Genomic DNA, 13,609 nt, shown 5'->3' with positions numbered 1-13,609 from the left:
TAGTGGGGATTCACTCTCTAGTCTGGAAATTAAGCGTTTTCAATTTATTGAAAAGTACAAAGATTGTTTCACAGAAACACTCCCTGATGAACAACCTCCGGTACGCCAATAAGATCACCGCATAGATCTCATACCGGGTAGCTTGCCTCCCAATCGACCCCCTTATCGGGTGAGTCTTGCTCAGCAAGAGGAAATTTTGAAGCAAGTCAACGAGCTTCTAGAGAAAGGGTTAGTACGGCCAAGTGCCTCACCCTACTGCTCTCCAGTTCTACTGGTGCAGAAGAAAGATGGCACGTTTCGAATGTGCATAGACTATAGGTCTTTAAACAAGATCACGGTCAAGAATCGCTTTCCGATCCCTCGAATTGATGATATACTTGATAAGTTGCAGGGTGCAAGTGTCTTTAGTCGCATAGACTTAAAGAGTGGGTCTCATCAGATACGGATCGCCCATGAGGATGTCCATAAGACTGCTTTCCGCACAACCTTTGGACTATATGAATTTTTGGTAATGCCTTTCGGCTTGACCAATGCTCGTGGGACATTCAATCGCATGATGGACCGTATTTTCAGCCCGTATCGAGCTTTTACGTGAGTATTCTTTGACGGAATACTCATTTTCTCAAAGTCACCGGAAGCACTTGGACCTAGTGTTTCAAGAATTGCGAAAGCATGAGTTGCATGTGAATGCAAAGAAGAGCGAGTTCTTTCTCTCAGAGATACACTATCTCGGCCATATAGTCTCTCACAATCAAGTGAGTATGGATCCTGCCAAGATCCGAGTGGTAGAAGATTGGCCTATTCCCACTACGGTACATGATGTATGTAGCTGCCTGGGATTATGTTCGTATTATCGAAGGTTTGTCCGAGGATTTGCCCATGTAGCAGGACCACTTCATGATTTGACAAAGAAGAAGATTCCTTTCAGATGGGGATCGAGACAACAAGGAGCTTTTGATAGGCTCAAGTACTTGCTAAGCCATGGACCTATTTTGATAGTGTCTGACTTAAGGAAACCATTTGAGGTTCATTGCGATGCTTCACGCAATTGCATCGGAGCAGTATTAAACCAAGAAGGCCATGCAGTGGCCTACGAAAGCAGACGGCTTAAGGATGAAGAGTTGCATGCATCAATCTACGAAAAGGAACTCACGGCTGTGATTCACGCCTTATCCAACTAGAAGCACTATCTTCTAGGAGCGGATTTTGTGATCAATACTGATCACCAGAGTTTGCGGTATTTTCTTACGCAAAGGAAACTATCTGAGAAGCAGATGAGATGGGCAAACTTTTTGTCTATGTTTCACCTCCAGATCCTTCACACGGCTGGAAGTAAGAATGTGGTCGCGGACGCATTGTCTAGGCGGCCAAGGGTGAACGCTATCACTTCGGTGTATCACCAAGAATTAGAAGCACTACCGGATTTATATCCGAATGATCCAGACTTCTCCACCGTTTGGGGGAAGCTACATCGTGGAGAGAATGAGTTTCCCTATTCCATTCGGGACAGTTATCTCTACCACCACCAAGCCATATGTGTGGCGGAACCATTAAGAAAGAAGATCATGGATGAAGCACACGCTTCGCCTTATGCGGGTCATCGGGGTATTCTCCCTACGACCTTAGCAATGGAAAGATATTTCTTTTGGCCTAGCCTTAAAGCAGACATTGATAAGTATGTCAGGGAATGCTTGGTTTGCCAAAAAGTGAAGTATGATCGGCATAAGACGCCTGGGTTGCTACAACCATTGCCTGTGCCTAATGAACCTTGGGAAAGTATTGCCATGGACTTCATCATGGACCTCCCTAGAACTCATACTGGAAATGACGCGATCTAGACCATTGTGGATAGGTTTAGCAAGCAAGCACACTTTATACCAGTCAAGAAAACGATCAAAGCAGATCATATGGCTAGGGTCTTTCTGGCACAGATCTTTAAGCATCATGGAATGCCTAAGTCTATTGTGAGTGATCGAGATCCTCACATGACAGGAAATTTTTGGCGTGCCTTGATGGATAATCTTGGTACGAAGTTGAATTTTTCATCTGCCTACCATCCTCAAACGGACGGGCAAAGTGAGATAGCCAATTCCACAGTATTGGATATGTTAAAATCTTATGTGTAAGACCGACAATCTGACTGGGAGAAATATTTGCCTCTTGTCGAGTATGCGTATAACAATACCATACACTCATCGACGGGGAAAGCACCTTTTGAGATTCTCTATGGTAAACCTTTGCTTCCACCGATCCTTTTAACTAAGGATAAGATCTTTGCAGCAGATGAATTTGTCCGGGATTTGGACACAGCCTACGGGCAAGTTAGGAGAGCTATTCTATGCTCTCAAGAAAAGCATAAGAAAGCTGCAGACAAGCACAGGAGGAATCTAGACTTAACAGTCATACAGTTAGTCTTACTCAAGTTTGAGAAGGCAAGAGTTAAGAAACAAGCGTCTCATAAGGGGAAGGTGGTAAAACTTTCTACCCGTTATTATGGGCCATTTAAGATCACTGAGCAAGTGAATGATGTCACCTTCCGATTAGAGCTACCGCCTAATTGGAGGATCCATAATGCTTTCCATGTCAGTTTACTCCGGCCGTATGTGGGACCGCCTCCGAGTCAGCCTAGTGCTGAGGAACCTCCTGAGGTTGAGCAAACAGAAGAAATATTCCAACCGGAACAGATAGTAAGTCATCAGGAGCGGCCCCTCAAGTCCGGAAAAATAACACGGAAGTATTTGGTTAAGTTTAAGAACTATTCGAATCTAGATGCTCAGTGGATGACGCAGGAGGAATTAGCAGCTTATCCCGAGATACTGGAGGTATATGTCCAAGCACTACAGTTGAGGTCAACTGTTTAGAAGCCAGAGGGATGTTGCTAATTGGACTATTTTCTAATTTTTAATTATTAATTTCTTTCTCTAGGATATTTTATTGTGTACACTAAGAATTGTTAAAAGATTGTAGCTACAGGAAGCGCCATCAAGAACGGACAACTCTGATGTGTCATTTGATGGGTGACGGTAAACATCGCGAAGGAGTTTCCGTAAGTTCGGTGGAAAGGGCCGGGTTACGAGTGCCCCTGATGCGTCACATGATGGGTGACGAGTGCATCAGAAAGGGGGCATTCCGTAGGCTGAGGAGGAAATCCGAACTGAGTAAGAAAATACGTGTAAGAACGCAAGCACAAGAATAAAGATGGGTTCAAAGAAGCTTTTTACGAAAAGCAGGAACTTTCGCGGGAGGACAGATGCTTTCCCGCGAGGAGTCTGTGTCTGCATTGCATCTGTGCTCGTGTTCTGCACCCGGGGACGCCTGGAATGTGTTCGTGAAGCATTGTTTTCACTAACTGAGTGAGTTTTTAAAGTTTAAACAAGTTCACACTTTATTTTATAAAGTGGCCGGTCACTTAAAGGTCACTTTTAAGTGACCAGCCCTCTTATAATAAAAAAAGCAATACTCTAAAAATCCTACGTTAAAACTCTACAAAAAAAAGCCTACGCAAGGCTGGCTGAATTCAGCGATCTCTCTCTCTCCTCTCGCTAGGGGTGCCAGGCTTTTGCTTTTCGGCTCCTATTCCCGCCGGGTGCAAGGGCCTATAAAAGGGCAGTTAGTGTTCCAGTTTAACACACGCCAGGAGCAGCAGGAGGAGTTAGCGCTGGGAATTTGGAGCAATCATTGCGAAGGAAATTCAGCAAGTGTTCGTGTGACGACTGAGTACGGAGGTCGTTTTCCGAGCAAGGAGCTACAAGTATAATTTGTTGATACGCATTGCGAGCTATTGCTTTGTGTGGTTGTTTTCGCACGAATCCTCCCTCACGAGAAGTACGACCTTTGCGTCTAAGTCCCTCTCGGGAAGTACGGCTTCGCGCGTAAGTCCCTTACGGGAAAGTACGGCCTCGTGCCTAAGTCCTTCATGGGAAAAGAACGACCTTCGGGTCTAAGATTACCGAGCGGAGGGGTTTCCTCGGATTCTTGTGCTTGTATATGAACTCTCCCTGAATAAAGAATACTCTTGACGGGGGGGGGGGGGGGACCAGCCCATCTTCTGGTCCCCAATACTGTGTCGATCTTCTCCCTTCTGTCACATTTGCAAAGTATTTTATTTTTCAGATTTCTAAGTGCTCGTGTACGCTCCCGTTTTGTGACAATAGGCGGCCGGCCGCAAACTCGGGCGGCCGAACCAAGTACAACCTAGACTATGGGTGGCCAGCCCGGAGACATAATAGACGTACAAGTATGCCCTAGACCTATGTGAAGCAGCAGAGTGGTGTAAATCTAACAATTGATACCGCCCATCAACAAGTAAAAGCAATTCTTCGCACTCAAGAGCAGCAGAAGAGAAAAGCAGACAAGCATAGAAGAAATCTCAACCTTGAAAAAGGACAATATGTCCTACTTAAGTTTGAGAAAGCTAGATTGAAAAAGCGGGTTGGAAAAGGGAAAGTTGTTAAACTTTCCCATAGATTTTACGGCCCTTTCAATATTACAGATAAAGTCAATGAAGTGACGTTTAGATTGGATTTAACTTCTCATTGGCGCATCCATAATGCTTTCCTTTAAAGGTGAATCTGGGCTTATCCTAGATTCATCTCGGTATATATGCTTTTCATGTACTCTCCTCCGACCATATGTTGGTTTTTCTCACGTGGTTGCAATACAGGAAGATCGTCCAGAAGTCGAAGAGACTAAGGAGATCCTTCAACCAGGACAGATAATACACCACTCCGAGCGACAACTAAAGTCTGGGAGACTACATCAAAAGTATTTGGTCGAGTTTAAAAATTACACCCCTTTAGATGTAAAGTGGATTGAGTCAGATCTCAACGATTATCCAGACATCTTGCACAGTTATATTCACACTCTACAGTTGAGGTCAACTGTTTAGAACCAAGAGGGATGTAACTATGTCAGTTTTTTTACATAATTAACTTATTTACTAAAAATCATTATTTAAATAGTTATGTGCACACCACAATAGAACTAGTAGTTCTAGGGCCTTAGGTGCGCCTAAATGTGGACCAGAGCACCTCAGGGAGACCCTAGCAAAAAAAATACCCTGAAGCCCTAGTGATTTGGGAATTGGGCCTTCAAAAGGGGTAGAGAGTAGCCTCAGATTTTAGGCTCAGAAAATTATGCGCGTTAGTGCGAGCGCAAGTATGAGATGGGGTCCTTAGAACAGTGATCCTAAGGCAGGGATTATTTTTAATGAGGCCTTAGGATAAGCTAATTAAACTAACTTTAATTATTTGTGCCCGGGCCAAATGGTCGGACAAGTGCGAACAGGTGATGCAGGAGCAGTGCCGGTACGGCATTGTGCCGGGAAGCATCTGATGTTTTCATAAGTAGCATTCATGTGACCAGTTGTGAGTTGATTGCACATTTTAATAATGTGCCTAGTGAACTTTTAAAGCTAAAAGTTGAATGGTTTTTAAGTTATAAAGTAAGTGTGTCAATTGGCACACTTACCCATGCAAACTCTCTCTCTCTCTCTCTCTCTCTCTCTCTCTCTCTCTCTCTCTCTCTCTCTCTCTCTCTCTCTCTCTCAAAAATTAGTTTACGCTTTAATCTTTTGTGACAGGTACACAACCTCTCGTCTCCAATGGTGGATCCAAATGTGGAACCTCCAAAACACTCTAGTCGCAGTGATATCCTCGATCTACAAAGACGCTGGAAGAGAAAAGGTCGCCCAAGGCAGTAGAGGGCACAGAACGCGAAATGCTAGCTCTCACTGAAACCAATGATACAACCGACCTATGTCGGGGACCAGGCAGGTTTCCTCACCTCCCAAAAATACTGACGACCCAAAAAAGAGGGGCCAAATCTGGAAACCAAAAGCATGAAGCATCAGAAAAAAAGGAGGCACACTATATAACACCATCAACAGTACAAGGTGGGCAAGAAAATGGCAAAAGCATTCTGGCAATGAAAAAACTACCTCACATAGGCCGAGCACGGACACAAAACAGCCCTCACTTCCTACGATCAGCCCTTGGGAAATACTAGGGCGCTACCAGTCCCCCCAGGACCAATAAACTTTGGTTTGTAACTTTGTTCACGATGAGCATCGATAAAAGTGAAGCTGATCGAGTCTTCTCCTCTTTGACATGTGATGCATATATCTAGATGAATCTAGGATAAGCCCAGGGGTTACTAAACTTTAAAGGGAACTGCATGGTATAGACTCATGGTCGTCACACACAAGACATAATACCGTCAGCTCCATCATGCATAGTATTGACTAGATAGTATGACATCCCCACGAACATCGTCAATGCCCAATAGTGGGTGTTGAACTAGGTACCAATATATGCTCCCACACAACCACACCACACACACACAAAGGAGCATACATCGACACAAAGGTCTGCATACTGAGTTTCTGTCATAACTCTAGAGATGCAGGGTAGACACGGTCATAATGAAGCCTAGCACTAAAAGAACCATTAAAGCTGACGCAGATACTTTCGTCATACCTTTACCCTTCCTTTGCTCACGAATTATACAGTCATAACTGCTACTACTGTCATCTAAGGACTTGCGGAAAAACACCGACTATATGGTCTACAAAGTGCCTCATCAAAGAGGACCACAAGCTTTGCAATGTCAAAATGTCCAGTATGACACCGATGGGCACAAACATCAGAGAAGATGAATACCTCGGAGTAGCTTAAAGCAAGCTGCGTAAGCTGTTCTTCCGACCTGCCAAGAAGGTACTTGACACTGCTGGTTTTCAGCTGCTCTAAGGGTGCTACGTCTTCTGCAGAAGAAGGAGAGATGATGGTGGACGAGGCTGCCACAGCCACACTATAGCGGTGGCATAAGAGACGAAAATATGGCCTTCCTTTGTGCGACGCTACGTCGTGCAGCCGCAAGTGTTGAGCCTCGGCTAGCCGAAGCGCCATTGCTTCTCCACTGATATATTTTGAAAAATAAAAAACCAAGCAAGGTCTTCTAAGCGATAACGTCAAGGTGTAGTGATCGATCTTCCGCTTTGTGCACTTCCCGGTTGTAGGCATGGAGAATTGTGGTAAAAATGTAGGGACTACCTAGAACTGCAGTTCAAACTACATGTTGAAGTACAATAATGACCTCATCTTGGATACAAGATATCGAGAAGTGGTTTGGAATATGGCATGCAATGCACGTGCTGCATGATGTACACTAAACCCCACAGCAGATGGGGCTTTTCTACAGGGGCAATGTCTCACAATGTGGGAAAATTTTGAAGGTTTGCACTTTACACATTGCCCCCAATTAGAAAAGTATGCTTACAATCCACACCATTGTAACAATTTGACTTAGATTTCCACTCTTTCACGTCATGTATAGCATCGGGACCATGGAGCGTGTATGGCATGTGCAGATGGGTGTGCAAGGCACACTATGTGTGCAAAGTTGAGGGGTGGAGTCCACACAGGGTTTGAGGAGGCCAGATGCAGGCAACACAGGTGTGTAGCCCAGCACACCACACGCTTGGTCATGCTCGGCTACCAACCAAATGTAAACCACCGTGTCTATATAGAGAGACTCCTATGGTTGGGAAGTAAACACATACACACTCTTTCAAATATTTAACACAACTCGATCGAAAATTGTGATCCCATGAGCAATAAAGGTCTCTCTCTCCCTCTGTCCCCCTGGCAAAGCTTCATGTTTTGAACTCTCCCCTCTCTCTCTCTCTCTCCCTCTCTCTCTCTCTCTCTCTCACACACACACACAAGGACAAGTATACACCCAAATCATTTAACTCCAAGGTTATGTTAAGAAGTGGAGACAAAATGATTTTTAAACGAAAATAATCCAAAACATCTTCGCCAGTGGTCCAATACCAAAACCATCCAAACCACCTTCTCCAGAGTCAATACATGCAAAAAAGGTGTCACAAAATTATCCACTCATGGGACTTTACTCTAAGTTGGATATGTGTGTTCATGGCTAAGAGAGTTGTAGACATCTACATTGCCTAACATAGGCTGATGTATGAACATGTTTTCATTTTGACTCGATATAAGCACTCTCAAGAAAATGAAGTACGAGTGCTTGCAAGCCAAATAAGATTTTTTATTGGCCTCCACGTTCAATGAAATCAAGGCATGTGCAATAGGGTTCATCCTTGATGTGCACCTCATACACTCCCACATGTTCGTCTCTTGTGTGAGACTCCACCTTGAAGACTTCATGTACATTGTTTATGATGGATTTCTCTTCAATCACCTTAGTCTTTAAACCAAGAGCAAAACCAATTTTCTTTGTTGCCTCTTCTGAAATGGAAGTACGAAATTTGACTCTTATGCCATTTCGTAGTATTGAACCATTACTACCTGCTTTTGTTGAAGTTGAAGGGGAATCACCTCCACCCTAGGAGGAGTTTGCATTGGAGTTGAACCCATTTGTTCTTTTCCAACTGTCTTCACTTGAAGTCCACCTTTAAGCAATATCTCAACTTCTTCATCTGTAAGATTTGTTCCTAGATGAACCAGCCAAATTGTCGGTGGAGGAGCTGGCCTTGGATCTATGTTATGATCCACCACATAACAATGAATAACATGGTTGGGACAAAACCATTGCCTGACCCATTTGGATGTTTTCTATATCTCTCAAAAGATGGTGCAAGAGTCCCTTTACTACATGCCACTATATTTTGTTTACATCTTTGTGCCACTATATGTTACATGGCTACCAAGAGGAGTTCGTCTAATGCCCACATAGCTTCATCAACCTTTCATTCCAAAACACAAACCTTTGCGTTGTCTTTAGAATTCTCACTCCCATCTACAATCCTTAAATCCTCCCTGAAAATGATCTTCTTGGGCCTTCCACGTGATGTACAATCACGTATTTTTGCATTGTACTCTGGTCTTTGTATGGATTCATCCTCAGAATTGATGGCCCTCACTTCTGTTGAACGGTTTCTTTGTCTTCTTGAAGAGGCGTGTTTTATACATGGGTGTTCTAGATGTAGCTTCATTTAATACTCTTATCACTTGCACTGGAGTAGAGGAAACTCTCTCCTTGAGTCTCTCTAATGAAGGGCCCTTTCCAATATGTTTACCTTGAGAGCAAGAAACTACCTTTGTGCTTTACAGTATTGCATTTTCCATATTTGAAGTACATGTATCATACAATGAGATTTTTTTTTTGAATCCCTCGCCTGTAAGCTAACTCCCATCCTTACTCTCAGCCAAGTTGGTTCTTGGAGTGTTTGCTCCATCACTACTTCTCTGTACCGCTATCATGAAGCTCTCCCAATGTGCAATACTCACCTCCCACCCACTCAACCAAGATTCCATTGCCAGGATGTTCTTGTCCATGCAATGTCCATCGCGCCACCATGGTCGAAGGAGACGAGACTTTGCTATTGATGCCTCTCTAGAGGGGACTAAACGTCACTTTTTGCACATATCTTTGTGAGTTTGTTGAGATGAAGAAACAATGTAATTTATTGTGTGCGCCACCATGCTTTGTTTCCAATGAAAAATGCAAGATCGCTCTTGATGTTGTTAAACAATGTCTTTCCCACCATTGAACACATTGTGAATTGCATTCCAGTTGGCTTGAGCTTCTGTAAGATCCCCAAATTTTGGGTCTCTTTAAAAATAAGAAAAATAGTTTTCAATATATGTTTTACCAAATTTTGACTTATAGTATTGGAAGATTCTAAAGTCAAAAGCAAAGCCGTTTCCATGTTCCAGTAGGTTAAACAGATCTTTGGTTCAAGTTTGGAAAAATCCGTTATTTTTAGCTTTTTCATGCTTTTTTGGAAAAAGCAAGGTTGGATCCTTGCTCTACGTGTTCCGAGAAAGCTATGGCTCAATTTTTGTAAAAATCTATTTTTTGAGTGCTTTTCACACTATTTTTAGCTTTTCATGATTTTTAGAGCTTTTAGTGAAAAGCGAGTCCGCTTTCTTATTCCAATGGACGAGGAAACCCCGTGGTTCAATTTTTATTTTATTTTATTTTTTGGCGTGCTTTTTACGTTATTTTTAGCTTTTCGTGCTTTTCGGCGTTTTTGAAAAGCAATGTGCTTTTTATGATCACGTAAACGTAAAAATATTAATTTCAGTCTCCGTCGGATTTAAAAATGATCACCTTGAGCAAAAACGAGACCAAACGAGATTTTTACGAGATTTATTTTTATAAAAAGCGGTACTTTAAATACGTTTGGGTAGTACGGGAAAGTCATAATTATGTCGGGACATTACAGTGAGACATAGTCTAGCTACGGTTTCCATTAGTTGGCCGGATACTGTTCAATTGGCCAATTTTGCTGTAAAAATTGAATGGTAAGTGGCAAAGTTGACCACCAAAAGCAAAGGCATGTTTTTAGCAAAGTTTCCAAAAGCAGGAAGCTATTCTTGGGCCAAAAACTAGCGCTAGTTTTCTGCTTGGGCATCACTCTGACCTGCTGCACTTGCCTATAAACTGCCAGTTAGTGCTTAGTTTTCAGTGTCGTCTGTTGCGTCTACTATCGCAAGGCTATACATATCTATTATACGGAGTGGTGCAAGTTCTTCATCACCATCTCCATAAGCTCTTCTCGCTTGGGAAGAAGAAGAAGGAGGAGGATATTCTCTCTCTACTTGCTTACTATCTCCTCTCTCGTTTCACGGTGTACGCGCTATCCGGAAGCTCTCATGGCGGATACCTCTATGTAGCTCTCATCATCGCTCTCTTGCGGCAAAGCAAGAAGCCTTTTGACAGCCCCTAATCAATTGTAAATCACGGTGAGAAGCTCTAAACTCCATAGCCATCATCTCTCTCTCTCTCTCTCTCTCTCTCTCTCTCTCTCTCTCTCTCTCTCTCTCTCGTTTTTCTGAGTAGTCACCCTCTCGGTAATTGTTTTGCGTATACGAGTACATGTATGGATTAACCGAGTACGTATGAAATTGCCGCATGATTATTTCATCATGTTTAACACACGGATTTATGCACATGATGCGTTTATGATCACGTGCGTGCATAAAAAGCGCTTTTTCATTTCACATCATAAAGGGGGTAGGACATTGTTTTGGTCATAACTCACAAATTGTTATAAATCAGCCCGAACTCTTTATGCGAGTGATAAAACACATCATTTAAAACATTTTATCTCTTTGGTGTCATGTGAAAATCACGCACAAGCTAAAAGATATGGTAAAAAAACAGGTTATTGCCCACTGCACAACCAAATTTTTGGACTCCGGGCTCCTTGGAGAACCACTATATAGATTCACCGGATGGGCAAACCCACTTAACCAATTTAAAAGCTTGATGCAACTTGATGATAAATGTATCTAGCTCTTCGTTATCACCTCGGCAATGCGAGTTATTAATCGTTTCATAACCGGTTTTACCTACACTTGTAGGGGTGCTATCTAGGGGGGGTACCATATGACATTGTGATTTAACCGAGCCGTTTATGTATGATTTATGGTTTCTTTTGGTGAGTTGATCTCAGCTATGAGATGCCCATAAACTTATGTGAAGATATATGGTTAGACATCCCGAACCGCATAGGCAGATATGATTAAAGTGGCTTTCTTTTTGGGTTATCGTTTGTTGTGTGAGTACCATATGGGTGGAGTGATGTGATAGAGTGCTAGTTTATATTATGGAGCTGAGCTTGATGCATTGTTTTGAGGTCAAATACTTCCATTTGCATATTTTGTATGTTCCCAAAAATGTCAAAAAGTTGTTTTTTGCATATGTGTGAAGTTATAGTTTATGGTTGACCTAAAGTTTGGCGATGCTGCATCATGTTTATGGTGATGAAATGTTATCATATGATGTATGAAAACTTATGTATTGATGTGGATGCCTCATATGCATGGTTATGATTGCTTTCCACCTCTCTAGGTCAAAAACTAGCTCTATGTGCTAGGGAGGTGAAGTGCATATGTGATGCATCAACTTTGCATGGTTGGATGTTGTCAAAATCTGATTTTTATATCATGCTTAGTTGTTGGTCGGACTCTTTTTATGCATGAAAGAATCACGTCTTAAGAGTCTGATGTGTATGGACTCCAATTGATTGCAGGGGTTATGTCAAACTCCAAGTGTGGGAGTTGGTTCAGTGTGATTATGATTGGTGGTTAAGGGCTTAGATTCCCTCATGGATTATGGTTGTGATTTTATGGTGGAAGTCGGTGTGGCTCATGGTTTTTTTTCTGGATATGGTTATGCTATCGAAATTTTTGCAGCCATGTTATGTTCTAAAGTGGTTATGTAGGATTGGTCGTGCCTCACCCAAGTTGGGTGGAGTGCTCACCCGTGTGATATGATTGGATTATGGTTTATGTTTTTTGGGATTGGATCATGAAGTGATCTAGATGGTTCATGATATACGTGTAAGGGTAGAGACCTTGTACAGTCTAACTGCTTGGAAAAGATTGTTTGTGCATATGGGAAGTGCTTTTGTGATTGGACTCATGTGTTATGTTTCTCATGGCAACGTCGCTACAAGACTAGGATACCTACATCGCTTAGCCTTAGACTAAAGGATCGTTGACCTCAGGCTTTGCTGGATCGGGGGTGTTGCCTAGGTCTTCTTCTTTTGGTTAGGCTCACCTACACGGTTAGTGTGTCGGGGGTTGAATGACTTACACGGCTAACGTGTTGGGGATTTTACCTTGGATTTTCCTAAACACCCGGTGCTGGGCATGGAAGAGACGTGGCGCATAAACTGGTATGGTTGGTGTTGATACTCTACCACCTACTAGTACTTGGGATCCTTCAGAGCTCAGGTTTATGGAGGGAGGCAAAGGCGTCTCAACTTATGTCTGGCTCATGTAGGTTGGAGGTGTTATGGCTCACTCCCGGCAAAGTGAAATTCTCTCTGTCTGTAGTAGAGCGGATGTGGATAGGTGGACCGATCGATCCTTACACAGGGTCTGCTACTCTGCTAGTTATTTTGTCATAAACTTTTTGATATTATGGTATACCCAGATTTTGTCATTGCATCAATACATGGTTGCCTGGAAGAGCGTTCACCGTAATTACCTTACCCATCACCAAGAGCCCTTCCGTCAATTCTTCATCTATATTGATGATAGTCCAAGAGATTGGTATGCTAACCTCAGGCTATTTCAACTCAGAATATGGTTAGGCTAGAAGACATGTTCTACTACTTGGCAATGCGCTCCCAAATGTTAAGGATTGTTGAAGCTGCTAAGAGGTTTGAAGCTCTTGCAACTGTCATAGGGAAAGAAAAACTAGAAGATAACTACATACCACGTTGTCGCGTGGGAGGTCTAAGAGAATACCCTGTCATGAGAGTTAAAATAATATTTAGGGAATTAGCTCCAAGACCCCCATAATATTGTAGAAAAGTCATAAAAAACAAATTTTGATGAATAAAAGAAGCATAGACTCAGTTTTGGTTCACTTGTGTACTAAGTTTCTCTCTCCTTGTCTTGTTTTAGATGGATCTTCTTAATTGTCTAGATGAACTCCCGAGTGACTTTTTCACAAAGGGTCTTTTTCAATTATGTTGTTGGATTCAGTCTCCATTGGGGAATTGAAGTGGTTCGAGTTTCAAAGGGGACTAGAGACTAGTTTGTACCGAACACTTATGTAGCATGGAAGTTAATGTTGAAGCTCAGCCTGAACAACGAACACAAGTGTCTGA

The 13,609-nt window shown here is 42.6% G+C and overlaps 1 protein-coding gene across 3 annotated transcripts in view; it reads right to left on the bottom strand.

Moving 5' to 3' along the window:
• Positions 1-6,954, bottom strand: part of LOC147464557 (Radical SAM superfamily protein) — a 57,967-nt gene extending 51,013 nt beyond the window's left edge. For 2 of the 3 annotated variants that reach the window (XM_086515556.1, XM_086515566.1), the window contains exon 1: positions 6,660-6,953. In XM_086515556.1, the coding sequence (XP_086371682.1) occupies positions 6,660-6,905 (246 nt within the window). In that variant the 5' untranslated portion in view covers positions 6,906-6,953. Of the gene's footprint in view, positions 1-6,659 lie in introns of all 3 variants that reach the window. The other variant, XM_086515575.1, reaches the window with a different exon arrangement.
• Positions 6,955-13,609: the final 6,655 nt, after the last annotated feature.

This window comes from Adiantum capillus-veneris, chromosome 1, assembly GCF_014529385.1.
Source record: "Adiantum capillus-veneris isolate H3 chromosome 1, ASM1452938v2, whole genome shotgun sequence".
NCBI classification, from domain to species: Eukaryota; Viridiplantae; Streptophyta; class Polypodiopsida; order Polypodiales; family Pteridaceae; genus Adiantum; species Adiantum capillus-veneris.
This window is presented reverse-complemented; position numbering and strand designations above follow the sequence as displayed.